Consider the following 18703-nt stretch of genomic DNA (forward strand, 5'->3'; position numbering starts at 1 on the left):
ATAAAGGCTATGTTATCGGAATGTTTAACTATTTAGGGACATCATATCGTAAGGATATGATTGTCTTTACTCTGTATTTTATTCTATTCCTAACAAAATTATGCTATTGTGGAAATGCAGAGGTGACTGTACCTTCCGTAAACACTACTTTTGACCTCTCTTCTCCCGATCCTTCCTTGGTTAGAGACTATGAGAGTACTATAAATGGAGTAGTCTACCGTTCATTCTTCCCCAAGGGACTACTGTTTAGTAAGGTCATAGATGGGGAAGTCACTCTCTGGGAAGGTAAGGGAGAAGAGAGATGTATATCTGTGGAATATATTACAAAGGAAACGTCTACTCTAATCTCTATAGGAATAAACACTGGTGACGGTTATACCGATAACTACTTTGAGAAACTGGACGGGAAATGGAGTGGACTTACTACAGAGACGTTCAAGGAGAAGTTTAATAAAGTGACTGGAAGGTCTCAGCGTACTATCCCCGTCACTCTAGATCTTTCAAATCCTAGTGAGTCCAATATTTGTACAAAAAATTACAGTTACAATGGAATAATGTTTAATAATTTTTCCCCAAATGAGGGTTATCATATAGGATACATTGTGGATGGTAAAGCCCCTGTTTGGATAGGTGAGGAAGAAACAAGATGTATCTCTACAGGGTATTCTACAAAGGGAGATTTTTCCCTCCTTACCGTGGAGGTAGATAACAGTGTTTCCATTCAGGCAAAATACTTTGAAAGAGTAGGTTCAGAGTGGAAGAGTATTACAGGATATGAATTTAAGGAGAAGATTAGTGCAATGATTGGAAGGTTTGTAGAATATAGTGGAAATGATCAAAGCCTAGCCTCTCCAGAGAATTCACATCCTGAAGAGACTGTTGAGACTCCTGCTGGAACTGATGAGGTACATTCTGAAACACCATTACATCCTGTTAATGGATTGGCAGATGACAATGCAGATGTCCCACCTTTTGAATCTAGTAAGGATCCCAGAGAAGTAACATCTCCACCGTCTCAACAGAATGAAGGACCCAAGGTTCCAGTGGAGCCTACTATAGAACAAAATGAACCTAAGGAGGAAGCTCCTAAAGAATCTAAAGTAGAGGATGCTAAGGCAGTAGTTGAGACTCCTGTGGAAGAAGCAAAGCCAGAAGTTGCTCCTGCGGAATCTAATGAAAATGGATCAGAATCTGGTGATGTGGATGAGTCTCCTAAGGAGAATGAACCTACACTAACTCCTACTAAAGAGCCTAAAAAACGTCTAAAGGGTAGATATCCAAAAGATATTGCTGAACAAGAATCTCCTGAGTTAGAAGAGCTTAATCCTGTGCCTGATTTCAAATCCAAAGTTGATTCTACTCTCTTTGATGTAGAGGAAGGAGAAGAAGATGGTGTTCCAGTTCTTGAGCTCAAGGCTAAGCCGAGAGTTACAGTTACACGGTTTTCATATGATGGGAAGAAAATATGGTCCGGAGTAGGAAGATTTTCAACATTCTTTTGTTCTTCATCCACTTTATATTTCGATGGTGACAAACCTGTCCTCTCTGTAGTAATTTCCAAAGATAAAAGCTGTAGGTTTGAGGCTACATATAGATACCTTGATGGCAAACATTGGAGAAATTGTACTCTTAGAAATCATAATCGTAAGCTGAAAGTGTTGAAGAATAAGTGCAAGCCTGAAGATGCATCTCCGGGAGTCATTGATGTGAATAGCCCAGATGGGTCACTCTGTAAAATGTTCAAATGTATTATGGACGGTGTTGAGACACTTTTATGTGTACCGTCTTTTGGACTAAGAGAAATAAACTCTGGTTCACTCAGAATTTGGAAAGCTGATAAGTATTGTGACATATGCACATTACTCAAAATCCACCATAAAGACGGCCAACCTGTCCTGATTCACTTCACTGTAGAATGTGGCTCCAAACTTTCTGGTTATGCACTTTTGAAATGTGGAAAATTATGGAAGAACATTGATAACTATGACACTGAGGTAAAAAGGTTTGTTGCCGGTACTAATTCTATTCGTGGATTTGTCTTGGATCTTACTGACGTCGAAGAGAGTGAAGAATGCAAAGTATTCAAGGCAAATCAGTTTGGTGTTTATATCACTATTTTTGTACCAACTCCTGGCTTTTACACAACCAGGATAACATACGGAGAATGTCTTATCTACGTGTGTTGTCAAGAAAACTGTGAACATGCTAAGATTGTAAAGATGCATGAATTCGGGTCAATGACCCTAATAAATTTTGTAATTTCAGATTTAAATGGAGCCAGAGAATACTATTATGTCAAAGATGGTGCCACTATTTACATTACAGAGGCAAACAAGTATTTAGAATTACTGCATGGAATAAAAAAATAGAAAAGTGAATTTGATCTTTTATAAACATCCAACTAAGGTTTCAAGAATTTCTAGTAAGATGTACTAGTTAAAAATGTAAAGCATAAGTCACACAATGATGTATTGAAAAGTAAAAATTGTCAAGTTAACATTTATTACAAATTCCTAAATCACGGAACATTTCTACCATTCTACAAAAATGATTTGCTAACATAGCTCCGTTAATGTTTAAAAAATTCACTACCCACAACATTCCCGTACATTAACCTTCACAAAATTCATCATATACAGAACCTGAAGACGAAAGAGCTGTAACGAGGCACTACTTTATACCAATCTACTACATCACATTCCCAGGATACAAACGCAAATGCTCGAGAACATATCGCTTCTGGGTTAAGGAAAAGGATTTAATAAAACTCCACTCTGTAAAGTGGCCAACGAGAAGGAGCAAACATCCGGATGTCAATCTCTGTACAAGCAAAAGTGAAATAAAAGCTGATCCTGTATGGTGTAAACGTGATGTCCAATCTATAAATGAATACGTTTACAAGATAAGATCAAATCTTTACAATCGCTACATTGTCTCTGGTCGTTGTAGTGGAGGTTTGTTTTGCGTTTTTACCGCTATTTACTCCATTTATTAACCAACTAACCATGATGTAGGTCAGGGATATTCCGGATTAGCCTATCTTCCTTGGCTTATTCCAAAGAAACTCACTGAAATAGTTTATGCCCAGTATAAACGAGTATCTGAAGTTAGGAACATAAGTAACTCGTTTCTTCCCATTGAAAAACATTTCAATACATCATCACTCTTGCCAAGACTAAGCACTAGGTCCCTGGTACAAAATTTCAAGTATACAGTGCTTGTGATTGCCAAGTTGTTGAGGAATACTCAAGATGCAGATTTTGATGTTAGGGGTGAAAAGGAAGATGGTGATGATGATACCTATGAAGAGGATCCCGAAGTTGAAGATGACGATGTTGAACAAGATGAGGAGGAAGAAGATGAAGAGGCAGATGGAGAAGTCGATGAAATGTTCGTGCCATCTCTGCGCTTTATGGAACATTTGGAATCCGCACTAGATGGAAGTTTGACTTACAACTACTTTTTTGAGGCATTTGTAAACAATCTATACTGGGTAGATGTATTCGTCTACTGGATGGACACCAATTTTACAACAAAGTGCTGTTTTACAGACACAGAATGCAGATTAATTAAACATTTGGGAGAAAACAAAGGAGCGCCATATTCCGCGTTTTTAGGGCTAGAGTACTTTTGCAGACTCTTTTGCTTTGATACACTCTACATTAGTCTCCTGGAACGAATAGAACGTAGGGCTGGACAGTGTCTAACCTACCTACCAATCACACAACTCCTCATTCAGTATCTCACATTCGTTGCTTCTGATTACTCTAAAACACAAGAGTACGGATTGGATGATTAGATTTTAAATTGAACTCCTTAGGTGAGTCAAATTATTAGTAAATGATTTATCAAATGAATATGCATTGTAGTTTATTGGATTTTCTTGTTCATGTCTTTGGTTGAATTTGAGTGTTTTCCTCATTGACATTTATGGTTTGACTATTTATGGAATCTCGAGCTGAGGTACCATAGCTGAGACTGATGGAGGATGGCTCAGCTTACTACTATTGTCCCAGGAATGGAGTCAGTAATGAGTGGTGTGTTTATAAGGTGTCTAGAGAGAAAGACTGGCAGGCCAAAGGGAATCTAACAAAAGTACTTGAAGAAGCTAAAACTGGTATTTTCATCAGCCAGGCTCTTCAGATGGAGTTGCTCACTGGAGAGTCCACTCAGACGGATACTCCAACTTCCACTGGCGATTATAAGGTTCGTCTTGATGTAAACAATACTGGAAATTATATCTGTGAATCTACTTCTGGAGATGTCATTATTACAGTTGTTAATGATCAGACTCTTGTACCTCCTACTCTAGAAAGCCAGTATACCTGCTACACTCACACTCCAAGCTCAAAGAATCTCACTCTTGATAATCCTGTCAATGGGATCTCTGCACTAACTCTGAGTCACGCCAACGGAAGTCCACCCAAGAATGTAGATCATGCCCATGTCTACCGTGACTCCAAAGGTCGACCAATCCTCCTGGTAGTTGTTACTACTGATGGAGAGAAATGGTACTACGGCAAATCTGGTTGCCAGGGTAGTCCTCAGACATGGATTGGTGGAATGTTAAGGAGTGATAGGTATATATCTTCTGTTGATTTAAGGAATCTTCTTGAAAAGGCTTCTCAGGGTAAATTCGACAAGGGTAAGCTTAATCCGGATGGTAGTCCTGGTTACAGCTTCTCTAAGAATGGTACTCATGACACTTCTGTCGAGGGAGATTCAAAGAAGCACACAGTTTGCCTTAATCTAGGAAACAAATATGAGTATCGATCCGCCAATGGCACTAAGACTCTAATAACGGTAGTTTTTAAGAATGGCAACTCTTGTCCTGGCATTCCTAGCGGATTTTGTAGATATACTCATAAAATGAACTCAGGTCAAAAGTTTTGTCTGGAGTCTATAAAACATGGTCAGAATGATACTGAAAAAACCCTAGACTTTAGACCATGTGTTGATAGTTTAGTGGATGAAGTCTCTGTATACTATGAGAACCAAAATTGTAGAGATACTACTCACATGAAGGATCCCCTCCTACTATGCATTAAGAAATCTACTCCCAAGCCAGGAGGGAAGAATGAAGAGTCATACTCCTATTACTGCAAGGGAGAAGATAACTGTTGGTACAGGTATAGGTATGATGGTGGACCTAGAAATAAGTGTATTGAGATACCACCTACCGGTGGTACTAATGAAGGACTAGGTAAACTGCTTAACGTACTTCAGAGTGATCCCAGTAAAGCACTTACCAAGGAGAACTTCAATAATCTTGAGGGAGATAGTACTCTTCAGAATTTCCAATCTGATCATAAGAATTACGACTATCGGAAGATTTTATGGGATCCTAGTACTTGGCATCTATCTCAGACTTTCATGCCACTCTTTATGCACGGTTTAGCAGTTGGAGCAATGGGTTCAATTTATCCTCATTTGATTCCTAAGACTCTGGTATCTGCTAAACATGGTAGTACTTTTAACATCAGCATGTTTTTGGCAGCAATTGCTCAGATTCTAAATCTCATATTTTGAGACCAAGAGTAAGGCGTTTTCAACACCACTTGAGAGTGGCCTACTTTACGTTATGGTTTTTGGAGTTGGTATTGTCAAACTAGTGCTTAAATTATGTATTAACAGAGTAACAAGTAAGCCCCTGATAGAGCCTCTACCTACTTAATCCACAACATTTCCCAGTGCATGACATGATGGTAGAATGGAGGATAATTTTTTAAGCATTCCGAAGCTCTGTGGCGTTATCATTCCCTTTGTATGCTGTACCAATTTTCATTATTCACAAACCTCTTCTTCCTATACCCCATTTAGTGCGGTTTATTCCTTTCCGCTGTTAGAGTCGCTTAATTCTAAAGATGAAAGTCTTTAACTTTTTCTATGCTTTATCATTCTTTATATCATCCAATGCTATATGTTGTTGGTGTCTTGAAGGGAATAACGGAAAAGGAAGTAATTACAACGGAAATGGAGATACAGCTACAGACACATCTGCAATTGACATTTCAAGACCTGAAACATTCACTTCTTACGGAACTGGTTTGGGAACAAACGGCATGGAATTCAAAACTCTCCATCCAGGGAATGGAATCTGTGCAACTCGTGTTTTAGACAATGGAGTAAAGGTCTGGGAAGGTTCTGGAGAGGAAATGTGTAAGTTTGTAGAGTTTTATTCTAAAGGAGGCTCCAATTTGTTAAAGCTCTTAATCGTGACAGGAGGCTCGTCTAACACTGGTAATGTATACTATGAGAAAGTTGGTGACGAGTGGAAGAATATCAAAAAGGGAGACGATTTTAATAAGAAACTTGAGGAATTGAAAAGATCCGAGAATAATTTTTCCAATAGTGCTTGGCAAGAATCTCCAGAGTCGGAAGAACCTACTCCTGCACCTGATCTAAAATCAAAGGTTGATTCTTCACTCTTTATTGTAAGAGAGTCCACTATTGGTATCTCCTATTTGGCATGCACACCCAAGCCTGATACCAATGTTACGAAACTTTCTTATGGTGACGAGACCATATGGGATGGTAGTGCGAAAATTAAAAAGTCTTCATACATTGCGGAGGCTCTGATATACTTTGATAAGGAAGTCCCAGCATTAGTTAGTATCAGAGCAGTCAAAGGATATGAAAGGTCTATGGTATATAGATACAATGATGGAAAACAGTGGAAGGATATAAAGAAGGAAGACTTTGACAAGAAACTAAATGAGATAAAGGAATAATCTAAAGTGCAACAAAATCCTTCTGTTAAACATCAAAACTGTAAACAACTCATGTTTGTAAACTAGATTAAGTTTCCATAGGAATTCCCTATGGACACTCATTATTCATCCTGTGGATGGATAGACACCGCCAATGCAGTAAACTGCCAAAGGGCATAAGTTATCTCGGATGCAGCATAGTTATTTTAAGAGTCACATTCACATATCCATACCTGATTAGTCATTTGTATAGCGATTGTCCATGTCTAAATGTGTAGGACTTTGTGGTCTGCGGAGGAAGAGGTGATGTCGTAAGTCGGGGTAATTATCACCACTAATGTCCGTTATTTTCTCAGCCAGGGGAATCTTCTCCCTAAACCCGCCAGTTTTCTGCTCATAGACTCCAGTCAGTATAAATAATGGATGAGGATGTGATAGGTGTAGGAGTATCATGGAAATAGGCAGGAGTCTCTTACACATTTTAGACATTAGCCAGTATGGCCAGTATGGCTGGTATAGAGGCACTAATGCAGTTTTATCATGACCATAAATGCAGTACATGATGATTTTGGTATTATAGTAGTTATGGAGAATGAATGGTTGTCTGATAGAATGAGTGAGGATGCTACCAGAGCGGTGAGGTTGGAATATCATAATTTGAAGTGTGTAAGGCAGGATATTAGGAAGAATGCAACATTATGAAGGTCCTCAATAGGCATAGACGTGCAGAATAAACGTCCAAATAGTAAAAGTAGATGTGTCTGTCAGGATCTTCCTCAGGTTAAAGCTGCCAGAATAAACCTTAAGGGTGTTGACGATGACAGTACCATTTGCAAATATTGCAGACATAGGAATGACACAGAAGGAGTGCTGATAAACAATCTTAGTTATGGTAATCACCCCCTTAGAATAGAAAATGATGGAGATGGACAATCCAAAAGGTGGTAGAGTCCGCCAGTACTGAATTCATAGAGGCTAAAGGATCTCATCTGCAAATTCCACAAACTTTAAATAGTTAACCTACAGAGAAACGATAAAGATGACCAAAGAGACGGGTGGAATGTTCCCTAACTATACTGGTTATGAGCACGTCTCTGCAATCAAAGGACAGGATACCTTTACAGTGACCTCCATAGTGAATGGTGCTCAAAACGTACAACAAATTAGTGATCTTCCTCTCAGGAATGTTGAAAAGGTCACCGTCTACTTCTCAGCTTGCAATCCTACAACCCCTGCCATGATATACATACACTATAAAGGTTTACACGGTAGAGAGGACAGTAAGTGGCTTAAGAACGAAAATGGAAACGGGAAATGGGAGGATGCTAGTCAGTATATCCCAATAGGTGATGGAAATGTCATGAAAGAAACCATTGAGAATACTCTAAATGCTATCACAAATACTCTAAGATTATGCTTAGGATCATCTGAACCTGGTGGTGTAGTAGAACGTATTGGTGCTAATGCTTCTGGGTATAATAATCAAGGTAGCTATGGTGAGTATGTGTACTCAGGTGAAGGCTCTGAGGATGAGTAGATAGTGATGGCAACCCTAGTGGTACTCCATCTACACTTCAACAACTTGCTCTACATGTGTGTAATATGGCGATCATCCACTTTTTACTATCATTGAAACATATTTACCATGGGTTTCAACGTTATTATAGCCACGATTCTCTGATTTCCATTGCAAAGTATGTAGGAAGGATAACACACCAGGGGTGTAATTAGTTATAATCCGTGGAACTCGGAATGTGTATTATACTGTCGTAAAGGATAATCTAGAATAGTAATAAAACCTCCAATAATTCATACAGTTGAGTGTTTTGGCAAGTTTTGTAGGATATCACTGGATACGCTCATTCTTCCTTCCACATCAAGCACATCACATTCACGACTCCTCACCCTGCATTTTCATGGCACAAGGCTAAATTGTACTTTTATGAATATCTAGATTCTTGTAGAGAATAGATTGTCAATAGTTCACTAACTTGTAATTGTTAGAGAATGGAAGTTATTATTCCCCATACACACTTTGATTCTTCTTTCTTCTATCATGGGTAACCTGGAGGAGGGAGAAGAATGAGGATTCAGGCACTTCTCCTCTTCCTCCTATTTTATGGGAAAGTCATAGCCTTGGAGACTGCTACACCTGATGCTCCAGCAAAGACTGCTGGAGTTACTCTGAACGTTGCTGCTCCAGATTCTTATACTATAGAAAATTTTAAACATAGACTACATCACATAAAGACGCCATCTTACACAGCAAAGCTAGGTTATTTCATAGAAAAGGTGGTGGAAGGAAATACCACCATCTGTGAATGTTACCCAAAGGGAGCATTTGTTAAAGTCACACATTGTATTAGAGAAAACGTACTTGATCTCATCCATGTATATACTATAGGTTTAAATGGGACAAAGAATGCCCAGTATTTTTATAAGGATGGTAGCCAGTGGATATCCATAGGTGAAGAAGACTTTTACACAAAGTTTTATGCTCTGTCAATCACTGGATATGATTTTAATGACAAGGTACTTGATGTCTCCAAAGCTTCTACTGATTGGGAGTTGTACGTTAATGAATCGCCAAAGTCTCCGTTCGCAGTTTATGGAACCAGAAGCACATGTAGAGTCTCAGAAATTAAGACCACAAAGCGTGGTGATACCATATGGAAGAAAGAGAAGGATGAGTGGTGCACTAAACTCACTCTTTATCCCAGAGAGGGAGAACATAAACTCCTCTGGATAGTTACTGAGGACCCATATGAGAATGAGAACATCCTCTACTACTCCAAGATGAGTGGGTCATGGAAGTCTGTTGACAAGGTGCAGTATCTGGCAGATTTAACCAAGGCTGGGTTTGACAAGTCAGCCTTTAATGATAGAGTTACCCTGGACATATCCAATGTAGACGACCAACTCTTCTTCACTAACACATACCGAGTTGATATTATAGTAATGAACAAGTATCACGTCCTTCCGGGATTTAGAATTAACAAGGTAGTTCAGGGTAAGGATATCATCTGGGAGTCTTCGGATGACCGATTCTCTGTCCACTTTAGTTTCCATGGCAGAGGACCAAAGATTTCGCTGGGTGTCCTATTTACCACGAATACCAAGAAGGAGAATAAAATTATCTATTACGGAAAACTTGATGGAAAGTGGGTGACTATCACCAAGGATGAGTACTATGATGTTCTCTCAGATAGAGATAGTCCTATTTATACTCATGAAGTGGACAAGCCGGACATAGTCATGAGCAGCTTTAGGAACAAGCAAGGTCTACGGATTGCAACATATGCCTCCAAGGTTGAGAATGCCAAAGCAGACATTCTTCTTGTCCATGGAGCTCGTTCACATCTCACGTCAGACTTTCTCACATTTAACATGGACTGGAACTATGAACGTTATGGCTTCGAGATATTCCCCTACTGCAGTGTTTTTGATGAACCAGTAATTGTCAAGGAGGTATCCAATGCAGAACGCTATAGATCTTACTTTGAGTACAAGACCCTAGAAGGAATGAACCCGCTAGACATTCTTCACAGGTCTCAATACAGGGCTACCTTTGTAGAGGCTCTTAATAGGCTCGGCTACAATGTCTATGGTTACGATCTGCAATCACATGGGTTCTCCGAATCCAAGACTGAAAGCAGATGTCATGCTAAGAAATTCATGGATTATATTTATGATCTCTTGCAATTCATTAGCATTGTAAAGAGAGGTAAATTTGGAGATCCTAATGAAAAGTGGGATGATAAATTAGTCTTCAACAGTCATGAGACGAATAGAAAGATCATACTCATGGGTTATTCAATGGGAGGAAATATGGTTATAAGAGCTGTGCAAAAGTTTTACAAGGAGATTAAGAATCCAAAGGCTAAGTTTGTAGATGGCCTAATCGGTCTTTCTGCCATGCTTGATATGAGCATATATTTGGATACCTTGACAAAGAAAATAGTAAGACCAATATTAGAACTTGATGCGTGCTGCCAGCCTGAGAAAAAGGCATACTTTCACTATACATATGACATTGCTCTCCATTTTGAAAGATTCACAGATTACAACACAGACCCAGTTTACTACAGTGATAGGTACACTAGAAATACGCGCATGTCTCCTTTTAGTGCGTGTAGAAAAGTTATGGATGACAAAAGAACCAAGTTTTATCCCAAGGATTTGCCATCCTTGTTTATACATAGTAAGAGTGATGATCTATGTGACGTAAAGGGTCCAAGGAAGATGGTTAACGAGAAACTCAAGGAAAGCAAAGTTGCAAAACTCGTAGAATGGGAAGGATCTGGGCACCATATTGTTGCCATTCAGAATGTTCCTATCCTGGCACCATTGTTGAAAAGATGGCTAAATGGACATTTTCCAGATGCGGTGAATAGAAGGATACCATTGCAGGTTCCCTCCAAGGTTCACCATGGATAGGAGTCAACGGTGGCTGTTCAGTATAACCTCCGGAATGTCGCACCTAAAGAAGTTTTTAAACGACTAGGAGGTTCTGTTTCTCGACCTGGAGCTTCTATGGAAGGAATTGTCCTTGACCTGTCTGCTCCAGACTCTTCTTCATTATCTCTGGGTGATGATCTGATTCATGGAGTGAGTCACAAGGCTTTTGTTCCCAAGGAGGGGTCTTCTATAGTAGCCATAGTAGATGGAGGGTCTTCTGTATGGGCTGCTAAGGATGCAAGGTCTGTCGGTGCCTACCTATTCTCCAGGGAAGGAGACTCTTCTCTTCTTAGTGTCTATACAAGAGGTGCCGGAGATGAGACCTTTTGTTTTGAGAAAGTTAGTGGAGCATGGAAGACGGTGGACAAGTTGGAATTTGAACGTGAGCTCCACTCAATGAAGGACTTTTCTGCACCTGCTGGTGAGAAGCATAAGGTGGCAGGCATTATTTACTGAGATTTAACGCTGTCAATAGAATATCATAGTATTTCTTTTAAACACACTGTAAAAGAAGTTTTTGTAATTTTAATAAAATAGGAAGACCTATAGCTAGAAACATTATACAAAAGTTGTATAAACACTCGTCATTAATGCAGTACCACCTTGTAGGCGGAGGAATCCAGACGGTTGTCTGTGGTCCATAGAGACCCTAATTTCTACCATACACATCCATATGTGTTAGCCATTTCTCTGTAACTGGTGAGTATTTGGCTCATTGAATCCATGAAGAATTAAAAAAAGGTATGTAGAAGAAGAGGAAGAAAAATGTGTAGGATCTCCCCATGGCTCTTCTTCCTCAGTTTATTCCTTGCCAGGAATACTCACCAAGTCATTAATGCAGTTTATCCATAGTTTACAATGGTTAGACCATGGATTGTTAGTGATTCAATGCAGAGTAGCTAGGAATGGAGTGTTAGGAGGGGCTCTCCAAGGAAGAGTATCTCTAGGGACCATAAATGGTATAGGTGTACTATTAGAAGCTATAGGTGGATATAATGGAATGTTAAGGAGTATATGAGGTACATTTGATCTTATATGGTGGTCAATAATGGGCTTTTATATGATCGCCTGTTATCTCCGCATACTACAGACCATGCCTATGGATTGCATAAGTAGTCTGTACTACACTAAAGAGATTTTTCGGAGTGTATAAGGGCAGAGAATGTCACGAAGAATGAGAGACTTTTGCGACTGAAGGGAGCCTAGAAGACTAGGTAGTAGATCACTATGGAATGAGTGTAACGAATGGAATAGGGATGCGAATTCATCCTTAGATGAATGAGATGCCACTCTGAGATTCTCCATTAGTATCTTTCTTAGACTTATTAGGACTATTTTTAGACTCTTTATTCTACTAGCTGAGCTAGGAGGACGAGTAAAGGGAGTACCTAGAAGAATAGATGAATGAGTTACCATTAGGATATGCCAAGCATCGAGTTGTACAATGCAACAATGGCACTATGGGAGCTTCTAATGTTTAGTATTAAAGAAGAACTTAATGTAGTGTGGAGTAGGGATACACTCGGCATTGACATGTCTATTCTGGACTTTGGAATGACGTGAGATGGCAGAATGTATTCGCAAGATTCTTGTGAATGTATTGATAGTTGCTCATTCTGTGGATACTCTCTCTGACGGTGAGCTAGTTGTGAAGGAGGATGAATGGTTGTCTACTGATGCTGATTGAGTAAAGTACTAGGGCGGTATGTTGGAATAGAGGACTGCAGATGATTGTGTTTCTTACTACATTGGCATTTGGAACATTCAGAAGAATCAGCCGAGTTGACCATGAATGACGATACTAGTGGACATATCCAGAAAATGTGGTCCATATTGTTCATGCATAGTATCCTATGGCACAGATTTAACTGCTAAGCATGAAGAGAGTATTACTGGCATAGAAGACTACGGATCATGCACTCATATAGTAGGTAGGGAAAATATTACTAAGGTAGCATGGAAGGGAACACAACTTATAGTGAACTGGCCGAATGGTGATTATGACTTTCATGATAGGTACCCAGATGGAGTAAAATTTGTGACGGTATACTACTATACAGCTTATGATAATGGTGAGAGTAAGATAGAGAATCCCATATTCCTTGTATTCAGAGATATCAATGGAGATGGATTTGTGTATGAGAAAAATGATGAGGTGAATTCAGAGGAAATAAACACCAGATGGAATGAAATTGATGATGGCTATGAAAAGTTCTTCAATGGAGATAAGTCAACTGGAGAATTAAAGAATGAGCTTAATGCACTTACCTGCAAAGCCTACACTTTACATGATCTTGACATTCATAGAAGTAGTGAGAGAGATACTTATGGTTGTGTCTGCGGAAGTAGTGATCTTCTCTTCACTGTTAAAGATGTTACTGATGATACTAGCCTTAGTGGATACAAGAAATACCAACATACTTACCAGCACGAATGTTTACTGGAGGATGAATATGGATTCATAGATGATCAGGAAGGACTGCCCCTCTATTACAAGAGATATACTCTCGAATATAAGGAATCCTCTTTTGAAGAGAAATATAAATCCCTTAGGCTTAATGGTGATGATGATCAGGGTGTGACAGTATATTACTGGGACCAAGACAAGGAGCGTGCAAAGCCCCTTGCGATGGAATTATCTGTTAGAGACTTTGGTATGATGAGACTCAATCTTGGTAATGATGGAAATACAAATAAAAATGACAATAGCAAATGGACTATGATGATGCGAAATAATATTAGTACTGATTGGGGTAGTTTTAAGCTTCCTCAGAATGAACTTAAGGAGAAGCTACAAATCATTAAGTGCGAACTTTTCCGTCCTTTGACAATAGATGTCTCTCATAAAGCCTGGTATTACAATCAGTACTGCTCGAATTGGAACTGTACAAGTCAAAAATGTCCCAGTGCAGTATATCTTCTTCCTTATACAGACCATGCGACGCTTTCAGGATTCACTGCTATGCAACATCAGTACGGAAATGGACCTTTTACAGTCACCAGTTTTGTGGATGATGGTCGTGAGCAGGTGATCCATGGACTTACTCTTCCCATTCTGAATGTCTCTAACATTGTCGTCTACTTTTCACTCTGTAAACTGAAGGATCCGCTACTGTTACACATCACCTCCAAGGACAGTAATGATGGGAAGTGGTTTGCAAAGAAGCGAGGAACTAGCGATGAGTGGAATGAGATATTCTTAACTGGTAGGAGACCTCATGACAGGAACGCTATAACCTATATTGAGGCAAAGCTTAAGGGGTTAGCAAAGGAAAGAGGTATCGAAGAATGTGTAGGTCAATGGGAAATTATAACTAATGAACTCTGGAAAAAATGGCATGAGAAAGAACTCTACCGTCCTAGTAAACATTTGGGTCCTTCTCCACCTGACGATAATTCCTCTGATTCTCTATTTGGAATACCACCTAAATCTGAAGAGCCACAATTTCCACCTATTCCTGCTGAAGCTGTTTCCTATAGAAGCTCTGATGATGGTCATGCTGATGAAACTAGAGGAGACAATGATGGAGTAGTTCTGACTACTAATAGAGAAGCTGGTGGTATCAAGGCTGTTCTAGAAGAAGTTAAAAATGGGAAACAGGAAGAATCCGTTATTCTTCAAGAATCTTCTCAAGAAAAAAATCCTGATGAACTATGTGCTGATCTATCTGACCAAGTTCCTGATACAGAGTCTGAAACAAAGATTCTCCTACAAGGTACTCCTGTGGCTCAAATGGCTGAAGATGCTATTGATGGTGAAAGACTAAAACATCTTATTGCTGATCCATCTAGAGTATATCTTGATGGATTTTCTCTTTCCGCTCCTGGTCCATTTAGTTTTCCTGTTCCCTCTACTACTATATCTGGATATACTTATGAATATTCATCTGCTTCTCCTAAACCTCTACTTAGTTTTAGGGGAATTTCTCTTTCTGAACTAGGTGGTGATACTCCTGTTACTAATCCATCTATTACTTTTGTTGCTGGCCCTCCTAATAGTGCTAGTAAAGAAGCTAAAAAAGACTCTGGCGAACCTGAAACGACTCCTGCTGCTCCTAAAGCTCCTGATGCTAAACAAGCTGAAGAACCTGCTCAACCTACTGCTGAAGGTAAATCTGAAGATCTTCCTAAAGCTGCTATTTCTTCTGAAACTACTACTAGTCAACCTACTCAACTTACTGCTGAAGAATCTACGTCTGGAGCTCTCACTGAATCTCAAGCTCAACAAGCCTTAGCCTCTGGTCATGGAGAACATAATCTAGCTCATGAAAACCCTCAAGAAGCTAAAGACTCTAATCTAAATATTGTAGTTGGAGTGCCTACAGGCATTCTTGGTACATCTGCCTTGGCTTGTTTTGCAGGATGGAAACTCTATAATCGCTATAAAGGAGGCCCTTGGGTTAGGAGAAATAAAGATTCCCACTCCCATTACTGCAAGGTTATGAAAACTGCTGGTATAGATACAAAAATGGTGATGAATGCAATAAAATAGAACCTGAAGATAGTACTGATAAAGGACTAGATAAACTGCTTAATGAACTTAAAAGTGGAGCTATTGACAAACTGTATGATTCATTTAAGAATACTGATCTTAAAAATCTCCAATCTGGTCGAGACAATCGTTACTACTCCAAAATCTCTCTTTTTTACCCTCCTATACTGATTTATTCTTTCAACAAAAGTCTTATTCCTTCAATCTACTTTGTCTACTAGGATCAGGTTCTAATGCATCTAGGTTACCCCAAAGACATTCCTAGAAAGTACAATTTTTTCTTATGCTCTGAGAATCTATATTTTCCTAAAATACCCTGATTTATCTACTATTCTTGATCTAATTATCGACATTCTTCTTCCTTCACCCCATGAATTCTGTTTACTCTTCTTCCTTCTCCACTCATCTACTCATTATCCTACAGGAACTAAAATGAGGATTCTTGTCTTCATCTGTCTTATCTTCTTGCATCAGCTCTGTGAGGGAGCTGGAAATGGTAAGAAGGCGGAGGATTCCAAAGGTGCTGCGGCAAAAGTTAGTGGCTCCACCACGCCAGCCGAAGCTACAGAGACTGCGCCTGTTGAACCTGATACTATAGATGTGAGTAAGAAACCTAATGATAATGATGCCATCTTCGTTGAATACGATGATGAAGGGATTACCTACAAGAGTTACACATTGAGGGATAATGTCACCGCTAAGACTGTCAAGGAAGGAAATATCACAATATGGACTGTAGGAGACGGTGGAAAACACCTCAAAGTCTTTACATATTCCAAGGACAATGTCCACCTGTGTCGTATTAATGTCAAATCCTCCAATGAAATTACTCCTCATTTTTTTGAGAAGGTAAACGGGAAATGGGAATCACTAGAACATCCGGAATTCTCTCAAAAACTAAATGACCTTTTAGAATCTGTAGACAAAAAAATGAGACTAGAATTCATGATGCTTTCAGATGATGTGGCTGACTTTTATGAGTATTATGCACATGGAATGTTAATCACTGTTGCATTCCCAAAGTTCAAGACTACGAGTGTATCCTGTACAAAGGATGTTTGGACGGCTAACGGTAATGAAGAGTGTATTTGTGCTCGTTTTTACACTAGAAGAGGAGGTTTTTGCACCCTTTATATAAAGAATGGTGACAAAACGGAAATCAAAGACTTTGAATATAGCGGTAACCAATGGAAAAGTGTCTGTAACCGCAACGCAATTACAGGCATATGCACCTCATATAGACCCTCTGAGGATGCAGAAACAAAGGTTACTACAAGTTCCATGGATATTACCAAGGAGGACAATACAGTTTATAATACGAAAACTTTCATAGTATCTGGAATAGATGTCAAGAGACACACTCCACTCCCAAATAAATGGATTAATGAAGTTAAAGACGGAGGAGTATCAGTATGGAAGAATCCTAACGGCCAAAGTGAGAGATGTATATCCTGTGAGTTTAAATCAAAGGGAAATGTTTCCTTAACAAGTATGCTTGTTTGTACCAGTTTTGATCTATGGTTTCTCTATTTTGAAAAGAATGGTAATGAATGGAAGAGTATAGAAAAGAAGGCTGATTTTGACAAGAAGATAGAGGAGATGAAAAAGATGGAGACTACTCAGCCCACTTCCATAGCTGATCTCCTCTCCAAGGTTGACTCTACTCTCTTTAATGTAGAGGAAGCAGAGGAGGATAACTTTAAGGTTCTTAAGTTAAAGGCTAAGGATGGAGTTACTATTACTGAGCTCACTTACGGAGAAGAAACACTATGGCAAGCTCCAAATGCTGGTGATTCATGTTCAGTAGCTACTTTCTACCTTGGACCAAACAATGACCCAGTAGCTGCTTCATATAGATTCAAGAGAGAAAATGATGGCAAGACAGTAGAAGGCTACCGCCAATTCTCTGGTGGAAAGTGGCTCTGTCTTCAGGACATTGATAGGGAAGGATGATCCTGCTGATAAACCAGCAGTCCTAGCCGCTCAACAAGGTAGTCAACAAACTGTAGCTCCTAGTGGACAACCTGCCAAGAAGGAACAAAATAAACAAACAGTAGTTCAGAAGAACAATAAACCTATCAAATAGATCCCATATCTAAAGTCCAAAGTCGACTCTTCACTCTTTGATGGTGTACTACTATGGGAAGATAATGATAAATCATGCTATTCGGCTCTATTGTATCTAGATGATGATAGACTCATTATCGCAGTTTTTAAGAATGGAAACTTTAATTGGTCCAGGTATTTGTCAGGGGTCTCTATTCACATACTTTCTGTGAACAAACAAACGGTGAATGGAAAGGGATAAATGATTTTGGGGAGAACTTGGAAGCCTTGAGAGACCCAGATTAAAATACGCCTTAAAGTTCCAACATAAAATTTCGACTAACCACTAACAAGTCTTAAATCTTGACATTACACCTACAGACATTCTGCACCAAATCTACAGCTACATGATCCTTCCGCTCCCATTTATTCACACCCTCTTGTAGGACTAATTAATGGGCCTACCATATGGATTTCCATGAGATTCAGTGGCCATAAAAATGTTCTTTCTAAATAAATTCCGAAATGTGTAGATAAATGGGTCGTGTAGAGTGTCTCAGGGTTACCGCTTGGGACAATTCTTTTCACTCTGGCCTATGATACAAGACTCTATAATGTATATCTAGTCTCTTAAACTCCAGTATACCATATGCAAAATCTATAGATTGTCTCTATAGCTCAAAAGGAAGGTTTCCTCCGTAGCATCTTCTGTCCGTAAAATCTGCAAATTACGTCTCTGTCTCGTCCCTTCGTTTAATTGTCATAAGTACAAAGTCTAAGGAGTTATTTAGTATACTAACATTGCTGCATGCACGGTGTTTTCAGTCTATAATTGAGACTTGTTCTTGGGACTTTTAAATGGTAAATAGCGAAAATGTTAGATGTAAAGAATAGTAACGAAACTATCAACAGTGACGACAGAGATAAGGTATACAAAAGAACTCTTGCACTCATTATTTTGGGCTTTTTATTGTTCTTGGCCATAATAATCACAGTT

General features: G+C 39.2%; 7 protein-coding genes across 7 annotated transcripts, besides 1 other annotated feature; all 7 read left to right on the top strand.

Moving 5' to 3' along the window:
- Nucleotides 1-20: 20 nt before the first annotated feature.
- BEWA_027300 (hypothetical protein) lies at nucleotides 21-3799 on the top strand (the record flags this gene model as incomplete). Its single annotated transcript, XM_004829490.1, has 4 exons — nucleotides 21-2335; nucleotides 2370-2422; nucleotides 2640-2954; nucleotides 3015-3799. The coding sequence occupies 4 exons, from the start codon at nucleotides 21-23 to the stop codon at nucleotides 3797-3799; spliced, it is 3468 nt and encodes a 1155-aa protein (XP_004829547.1).
- Nucleotides 3262-3387: a microsatellite.
- Nucleotides 3800-4143: 344 nt separating the features above from the next.
- Nucleotides 4144-5529, top strand: BEWA_027310 (hypothetical protein; the record flags this gene model as incomplete). Its single annotated transcript, XM_004829491.1, has 1 exon — nucleotides 4144-5529. One exon carries the CDS (start codon nucleotides 4144-4146, stop codon nucleotides 5527-5529), a length of 1386 nt encoding a protein of 461 aa, XP_004829548.1.
- A 335-nt stretch (nucleotides 5530-5864) lies between these two features.
- BEWA_027320 (hypothetical protein) lies at nucleotides 5865-6731 on the top strand (the record flags this gene model as incomplete). The annotated part of the gene is made up of 1 exon (XM_004829492.1): nucleotides 5865-6731. The coding sequence occupies one exon, from the start codon at nucleotides 5865-5867 to the stop codon at nucleotides 6729-6731; it is 867 nt and encodes a 288-aa protein (XP_004829549.1).
- A 1018-nt stretch (nucleotides 6732-7749) lies between these two features.
- On the top strand, nucleotides 7750-8247 carry BEWA_027330 (hypothetical protein; the record flags this gene model as incomplete). The annotated part of the gene is made up of 1 exon (XM_004829493.1): nucleotides 7750-8247. The coding sequence occupies one exon, from the start codon at nucleotides 7750-7752 to the stop codon at nucleotides 8245-8247; it is 498 nt and encodes a 165-aa protein (XP_004829550.1).
- Nucleotides 8248-8792: 545 nt separating this feature from the next.
- On the top strand, nucleotides 8793-11147 carry BEWA_027340 (hypothetical protein; the record flags this gene model as incomplete). Its single annotated transcript, XM_004829494.1, has 1 exon — nucleotides 8793-11147. The coding sequence occupies one exon, from the start codon at nucleotides 8793-8795 to the stop codon at nucleotides 11145-11147; it is 2355 nt and encodes a 784-aa protein (XP_004829551.1).
- A 1813-nt stretch (nucleotides 11148-12960) lies between these two features.
- BEWA_027350 (hypothetical protein) lies at nucleotides 12961-15660 on the top strand (the record flags this gene model as incomplete). The annotated part of the gene is made up of 1 exon (XM_004829495.1): nucleotides 12961-15660. The coding sequence occupies one exon, from the start codon at nucleotides 12961-12963 to the stop codon at nucleotides 15658-15660; it is 2700 nt and encodes an 899-aa protein (XP_004829552.1).
- Nucleotides 15661-16092: 432 nt separating this feature from the next.
- On the top strand, nucleotides 16093-17613 carry BEWA_027360 (signal peptide-containing protein; the record flags this gene model as incomplete). Its single annotated transcript, XM_004829496.1, has 1 exon — nucleotides 16093-17613. One exon carries the CDS (start codon nucleotides 16093-16095, stop codon nucleotides 17611-17613), a length of 1521 nt encoding a protein of 506 aa, XP_004829553.1.
- Between the last annotated feature and the right edge of the window lie 1090 nt (nucleotides 17614-18703).

Source organism: Theileria equi, chromosome 1 (assembly GCF_000342415.1).
Source record: "Theileria equi strain WA chromosome 1, complete sequence".
NCBI classification, from domain to species: Eukaryota; Apicomplexa; class Aconoidasida; order Piroplasmida; family Theileriidae; genus Theileria; species Theileria equi.